Source organism: Lolium perenne, chromosome 3 (genome assembly GCF_019359855.2).
Source record: "Lolium perenne isolate Kyuss_39 chromosome 3, Kyuss_2.0, whole genome shotgun sequence".
In the NCBI taxonomy this organism is placed as follows: Eukaryota; Viridiplantae; Streptophyta; class Magnoliopsida; order Poales; family Poaceae; genus Lolium; species Lolium perenne.
This window is the reverse complement of record NC_067246.2, coordinates 327,920,335-327,928,540: the sequence shown is the minus strand read 5'-3', so window position 1 is coordinate 327,928,540 and position 8,206 is coordinate 327,920,335. Positions and strand designations below refer to the sequence as shown.

The window sequence follows — 8,206 nt, the reverse complement described above, 5'->3', positions numbered from 1 at the left end:
GATCATGAAACGATGATCATCTATTAATCAACAAGCTAGTTATACAAGAGGCTTACTAGGGACTCCTTGTTGTTTACACAACACACATGTATCAATGTTTCCGGTTGATACAATTATAGCATGTAGTGTAAACATTTATCATAAACACAAAGATATATTATAATAACCATTTTATTATTGCCTCTTGGGCATATCTCCAACAAGCCTATATACTATGGTTCACCTATGTGCACCAACAACTTATGCTAAGCAATACAAGCAACTATGTGATAGCAAGATATATAACTTCAAGCACGATGGCTATCACAAAGTAAAGTGCATAAGTAAAGAGCTCGGGTATAGAGATAACCGAGGCACGCGGGAGACGATGATTTAACCCGAAGTTCACACTCTTGCGAGTTCTAATCTCCGTTGGAGAGGTGAGGTGGCTTAGTGCTCCCGAACGCCACAAAAGGCTCACCTTGAGGTGTGGTTGCTCGATGCACACCAACGCCACAAAGGCATCACCCCAAGATGCGGTACTCACACCACACACCGAACGCCACGAAGGCGCCTCACCTTATTCTCCGGTGGCCCTCGCCACAAAGGCCTAGGTCACGGTTCCACTAAGGGATTTCCTTCGAGGCGGAAACCAGGCCTTACACAAAGCTTGGGGCACGCATCCACAACTTAATTGGAGGCTCCCAAGAAATCGCCACAAAGGCCTAGAATCCGTCTAGGGTTCCAAGAACCCAAGAGTAACAACCTTCTTGCTTTCACTTCCACGAATCACCGTGGAGAACTCAAACCGATGCACCAAATGCAATGGCAAGAACACCACAAAGATGCTCAAGTCCTTCTCTCTCAAATTCCAACAAAGCTACAAAAGCTATTGGGAGAATAAGAGAGGAAGAACAAAGGAATTCACAAAGAACACCAAGATCAAGATCTAGAGGATTCCACTCACAAAGAGATGGATTTGATTGGTAGAAATGTAGATCTAGATCTTCTCTCTCTTTTCCCTCAAATGGGGGCAAGAATCATGGAGGGATAGAGAGAAAGGGAAAGCTTCTCAAGAACAACAATGGAGGAGAGAGAGAGTGGGAGAAGCACCAGCCCAAGGAGGAAGAACGGGGGTATTTATACCCCCCCCCCCAAAAATCGAGCCGTTGCAGCAAATTGGGGGCGGATAATCCGGCCTAAGTAGGGGCCGGATAATCCGGCCCCCCCCGGAAAATCCGGCCTTTGGGAAATTCCGGGCAAATGTCCGGCCCTGTTCCAGACTTGCTTTTCGAAAAGTCCTTAGCCAAATTTCAGGGGCCGGATATTTAGCGGTGCAACTCCTCAACATGAGAAACCGAGAAAATCACCAAACTCGAAAACGCAACAAGTGATCTATGCGAAATCCGTTTTCGATGAACTAGAGCTTGTCATGAGAATAAGCACAAGCTCTAAAACATCACATGGATAAGATCCAAATAACAACCAAGAAAGATGATGCAAGGATGCAAAGGTTTGAGCTCTCTCCGAACGATACGATCGAGTTACTCACTCGAGAGCCCTCTTGATAGTACGGCAACTAAACTATAAACCGGTCTCCAACTACACTATGAGACCGGTGAGAAAGAAACCCTATCAAGAGCAAACCTTAACCTTGCACGTTCCACTTGAGCTCGATGATGACGATCTTGACCGCAACAAGATGGAACGCCTTTCTTGATTGCGCTTGCTTGAAGAAGTCATGCGAATTGCTCTCCCATACTCCACTATGGGAGAGCTTCTTCTTTGACGCATCTTCACATATCCATGAACATCATATGGATGGGAGAGCTTCTTGCTTGACGAAGTCTTGTGGGTTGCTCCCCCATAATCCATCATGGGAGAGCTTCTTTTTCATCGCATCTTCACATATCCATTATCACCATATGGATGGCAAGAGTCAAGCAAAGGATCTCTTCGAGATGGCTCATCTTGAACTTGCACTTCATTTCTTCATGGCAAGCTTCAAGCATATGATCTCTTCGAGTTGGCTCATCTTGAACTTGCACTTCATTTCGTTGATGTCTTGAAGTTAACTTTGAGAGCTCACTTCATCTTTATCTTCAAGACATACTTGACACTTGATCTTCTTCATTTGCTTCTTATTGCAATCTTGAAGCCAACATATGGTTCAAGCATTGCATATGGACAACTCCTACAAATATAACTCAATGCAAACATTAGTCCATAGGGATTGTCATTAATTACCAAAACCACACATGGGGGCTCCATGCACTTTCAGAGGTGCGGTGGCTTAGAGCTCCTGAACGCCACAAGAGGTCTCACCTTGAGGTGTGGTTGCTCAATGCACACCAACGCCACAAAGACCTCACCCCAAGATGCGGTAGTCACACAACACACCGAGCGCCACAAAGACCTCACCATATTCTCCGGTGACCCTCGCCACAAAGGCCTAGGTCACGGTTCCACTAAGGGATTTCCTTCGAGGCGGAAACCGGGCCTTACACAAAGGTTGGGGCACACATCCACAACTTAATTGGAGGCTCCAACAAATCACCACAAAGGCCTAGAATTCGTCTAGGGTTCCAAGAACCCAAGAGTAAAAACTTTCTTGCTTTCACTTCCACGAATCACCGTGGAAAACTCAAACCGATGCACCAAATGCAATGGCAAGTCCTTCACTCTCAAATTCCACCAAAGCTACAAAAGCTTGTGGGGGAAGAAGAGAGGAAGAACAAAGGAAATCCACAAAGAACTCCAAGATCAAGATCTAGAGAATTCCACTCGCAAAGAGAGGGATTTGATTGGTAGAAATGTAGATCAAGATCTCCTCTTACTTTTCCCTCAAAAAGATTCAAGAAGCATGGGAGGAATAGAGGGATAGGTAAAGCTCTCAAGGTCAACAATGGTGGAGAGCAAAAGGAGGAAGAAGAAGTGGGGAGAGAGAGGAGGAAGAAAGCATTAAAAAGGGGGTCTCAGATTTCTGCCCGTTGGGGCCAAAATCGCGACTGGCCGGCAGTGCCGGCCTGGTGTCACCGGCAATGCCGGGGTGCTCCCAGCGGCAGTGCCGGGGTGCTCCTGGCGGCAGTTCCGGCCTCCATGTTTTTACCCAAACACCCGATACGAAAACCTTAAAAACTTTTGCATCCGGACTCCGAATTCGATGATCTTGGGCTCGTTGAAATCACAACAACAAGCTCTACAACAATATGCATAGAAACATCATATTCCAGCACGGGAGTATAGAAACAAATGAATAAAGGTTTTATCTATCTATAAAAGACAAACCGATAAACCTCCAATATGGAAAATGCAACAACTTGAGTTAGGAAACTCGGATTTAGGTGAAACCAATTTTGTTGTAAAGAGGGTGACAAGAGATACCCCACAAAGATTTAAAAACTTAAGAACAAGTGGGGTAGATTTTTCTATGGATTTTAGAGTGAAACCTCTCAACACGAAGAACCGAGAAAAACTCCAATATCGAAAACGCAACAAGTGATTCATGCGGAATCCGTTTTCGATGAAATAGAGCTTGCTATGGAAATAACCACAAGCTCTAAATCACCACATGGATAAGATCCAAATAACAACCAAGAAAGACGATGCAAGTATGCAAAGGTTTGAGCTCTCTCCGAACAATACGATCAAGTTACTCACTTAAGAGTCCTCTTGATAGTACGGCAACTAAACTATAAACCGGTCTCCAACTACACCATGAGACCGGTAAGAAAGAAACCCTATCAAGAGCAAACCTTAAACTTGCACGTTCATCTTGAGCTCGATGATGACGATCTTGACCGCAACAAGATGGAACGCCTTTCTTGATTGTACTTGTTTGACGAAGTCTTGTGGATTGCTCCCCCATAATACACCATGGGAGAGCTTCTTCTTCGGCACATCTTCACATATCCATGATAACCATATGGATGGCAAGATTCAAGCAAAGGATCTCTTCGAGATGGCTAATCTTGAACTTGCACTTCATTTCTTCATTCTTCATCATGTTGATGTCTTGAAGTTAAACTTGAGGGCTCACTTCATCTTCATCTTTAAGACATACTTGACACTTAATATTATTCATCAATTTCTTCTTATTACAACCTTGAAGCCAACAAATGGTTCAAGCATTGCCTATGGACAACTCCTACAAATATAACTCAATCCAAACATTAGTCCATAGGGATTGTCATTACTTACCAAAACCACACATGGAGGCTCCATGCACTTTCAATCTCCCCCATTTTGGTAATTGATGACAATCTCTTTGAGATGGTTTTTATATAAGGAATTTAAGTAACAAACAAGTTGAATACATAGAGCAAACTCCCCCATAATATATGCACGTGTGGCATACATTGGCATTCAAAGCCTTGTGGAGTTTCCTCTAAATATTCAACTATGCAAAGCAACAAGATGCAATGCAAGAAAGGCACATGCTTAAGCACAAAGCAAAGACATAACCAAATTCTCTTAAACCCTCCAAACTTCTCCCCCATTGGCACCAATTGCCGAAATGGGTGAAAAATTTAGAAGGCCAGTATAGTGAGAGTTCCTCCATACCGTGTGCATTTCTCATAATTTGAGTGGAAACAAATGCACGTATCCAATGACGAATATTCGGAAGGAATCACACTATAGAGAGTATCAAAGATTGCAAAAAGGATAACAAAGTCAAGAAGCTTCAACAATAATCATCAAGAACTTGTTGCAATGAAGTTGCATTATTCGAGTCTGCCTTCAAGAGAATCAAGGAATCATCAGCAAATAATAAATGTGAAACTAACGGTGCATTTCTGCACACCTTTATCCGTTCAATTCCACCAACCTCCTCTGCTTGCAATAAACAACTCAATAATCCTTATGCACATAACAGAAACAGATAGGAAGATAGAGGATCACCCTGTCGAATGCCTCTAGTGGGACTAAAACCCTCTTGTCAGCTGAGAATTAAATCTCATAGAATATGTCACCGAAGTAACATAGGACATCACTAAGTCAACCCACTGATTGTGAAAACCAAGCCTGATCATCATATTACGAAGAAAAGTCCACTCAACTCTGTCATAGGCTTTATGCATATCAAGCTTTACTGCACATAAGCTTGTCTTCCCCTTCTTTTTGTTTTTAATCTTGTGAATACACTCATATGCTACCAGCACATTATCAATAATGAGTCTACCTGGCACAAACGCACTTTGGTTAGGGGATATTATTTCTGGAAGAATAACCTTTAATCTAGCTGCAAGCATCTTTGAGATAATTTTATAGACAACATTGCAAAGAGATATAGGTCGAAACTGTGATACCTCCTCTGGATCTTCAATTTTTGGAATCAAAACCACAATTGTTTCATTCCATCCTGTAGGGATCACCTTGTCATTAATCGCCTTAAGAACTGCATGTATAATGTCATCACCCACTAAGTGCCGATTTTTTTTATAGAACAGAGCATGTAGTCTATCTGGCCCAGGGGCCTTCAAGTCCCTAGTAAACATAGCTTTTTTGACATCCTCCCCCGAAAACGGTGCAATAAGTTTATCATTCATCTCCTGTGTGACCTTTGGAACAATCTTCTCCAAGAACAGTGGATCAGTAACTTGAACCTCCGACGAGAAGAGGTTCGAAAAGTAATCTCGGACTAGAGGGTTTAAACTTTCTGTGCCCTCAACAGCCTCGCCATTTTGATTCTTCAGGGATTTAATGAAATTTTTCTTTCTCCGAGCTAATGCAAAGCTATGAAAGTAAGCTGTATTCTTGTCACCATTTTGGAGCCAGTTAGCACGTGCTGGTTGACTCCATTTAATCTCCTCCTGTTCCAGTAGCTTCTCAATCAGATTTGCAAGCCTGTGCTTCTTCTGTTCATTTTCTACTGACATTTGGCCACGCATAAGCTCTTCCAAATCTCGTTGGGCCTTTCTAAGCTGTTTCTTGGGCTGCTTGAGTACGGATCTTAAAGTAAAGAAACAATGTGAATACGATGACAATGACATGCACAAGACCTCGATACAATGGCCGCTCTTGTAGATGGACATCTTGAGCCCACAAGACTTATATGCAAGCGTAATTCAAGTCAACCCGGTAGCGTGGTACATATTAAAGGGGGACACGTCACCCGCTACCACTAATGTATTAGCATTCTAGGAGAGCTACCTCTCTTATTGGTCAGCCAATCCAGCAAAGGTGGGTATCGGTATACATCGCTTTTGTACTCTAAATCTTCGATACTATTTTGACGGGCATTTATTTAAACGGGTTTACTAGAAATCAGGCATCTGATTTTTATTATGTCTCAGTTAACTCCTTAACCATTGAATTTTTCTCGTGATTCGTGTTGATATGACAGTTACAAGTGGATTGCAATTGAGATTTCTCTAGTTACATGTGGGTTACAACTGAGATTATCCTAGTTGCTAGTGGGTTGCAACTTACAACCAAAAAAATTCGTAGTTGCAAGTAGGCATCAACTGAGATTTTTTCCGAGTTACACCTAGGTTGTAACTGAGAAAAAATATCGACACTGTTAAATATTTTTCAGGATTTGTGCTTGCCTATGAGTCACAACTAGGTTGTAACGAACCGATGTAGTATTTCTAAGTCATCCTTAAATATAGAAGTCATGTTTTTTTGTTAGACAATATTAGTGAGAATGTGAGATCATGCTTACTCCCTCATTGCAGTGTATATCAGCTTTATATTCCAAGCACAGATGATCACCTGCAACTACATATCAACTGTTGCAGATCCAACATACTATTTCTGTGCGGACATCGTCTTGGCAATGGCCACGAAGATCTCCCTGCTCGGCGCCAAGGCGGCAAGCAGGCGGTCCCTGTCCGACAGGCACAGCCACACGGTCTGATTCGCCGTGTACTCCCTCGCCCACCGGTACAGTGTCGGGTGCTCCTCCTCTGTCAGCAGCCGCACCCCAGCAATTTCTTCGAAGATCTCCATCCAGTGCGCAATCCCGCTAACGGCAATGTCGAGGAACCCGATGGTGTCGCCTCCGAAGAACCTCATCCCCTCCGGCAGCTGCCCCTCGATGAGCGTCCGGTTCGCCTTCGCCGCACTGATGGCACCGGCCTGCTCCTCGCCGTCCGTCCACAGCGCCATCCACATGGACTCCCTGAGCTGTGTAGGCATAGCAAAACAGAGTGAAAATCTGAAATTTGGTTACCGATCGAGCTAACCCAATTCCTGTAAGAAGTCGTTTGGAAGCCAGGCTTTTATTTCGTTTATAGCATTTTGACATGTATTCATTTCATTTACATTGTAATTCTAGAAATGAACACTTGTTTGGTTGCCACAGGAATTGCAAATGACAGCAGAATTCAATATTGAATTTGTAAATAGCTTCCATAGAGAAACACAAATGACAGGTCTCATCTTGGAATTGTGTTTACCCATGACGTTATTTTGCTGGATTTCCTAAATGAAATGACGGCCCAATTTTGTGGCAACCAAACAGCCCACCTATGGAATTTCAAAATGAATTCCAGGATTCCAGGTCCAAATGATGAATACCAAACGACTTCTAAGATATATGTGTCAGTTCACCTACCTCCTTGTCCATGAAGCTGGCCCAGAACCGGACAGCGGCGCGAGCGAGAGGGTCGGCCGGCATGAGCGGCGGCCCATCAAATGCCTCGTCAACGTACTCAACGATGACGAGCGACTCGCAGATGGCCGGCCGGTCGCCGTGGAGGAGCACGGGCACCTTCTGGTGGACGGGGTTGTGCTTCAGGAGCAGCTCGCTCTTGTTGTTGAGGTCTTCAGTGATGAGCTCGTAGGGAACCCCCTTCAGCCGCAGCGCCAGCTCGGCGCGGTGCACCACTGGGCTGCCGAAGCAGCCGAAGAGCTTCACCGGCTCGGACATCATCACCAGTGCTTTGCTTGGTTTGGTGTCTCACTGATTTCTTTGAGATATAAAGCTTCAGCCGCTTTGATCACCACGCGAAAGAACTAAACTGAATGTTATGTTTCGTCCTCGTGCAGTCGTGCGCACGTCTGCAAGAAAATTCAGAGCAGCTTCTGGTCAAACCTTATGGCATGTTTTCCACGGCTGAAAGCCACTGGAAGCTTCGCAGCTCTAAACATGCCTAGTGATAATGTGCCAAGATGTACAACCAAAAGAAGGCGTTCGCATCATTTATTTGGGACACACATCAAATATAACTACTTGCTCGCCGTCAATGCGGCAACTATAGACGACAAGAGTGGAGAAAAT

General features: G+C 44.0%; 1 protein-coding gene across 1 annotated transcript; it reads right to left on the bottom strand.

The window, feature by feature from the left end:
• Positions 1–6,732: 6,732 nt before the first annotated feature.
• On the bottom strand, positions 6,733–7,880 carry LOC127345756 (glutathione transferase GST 23-like). Its single transcript, XM_051372282.2, has 2 exons — positions 7,541–7,880; positions 6,733–7,110 (listed from the first exon to the last, which is right to left on the bottom strand). The coding sequence occupies exons 1-2, from the start codon at positions 7,856–7,858 to the stop codon at positions 6,733–6,735; spliced, it is 696 nt and encodes a 231-aa protein (XP_051228242.1). The 5' UTR covers positions 7,859–7,880.
• Positions 7,881–8,206: the final 326 nt, after the last annotated feature.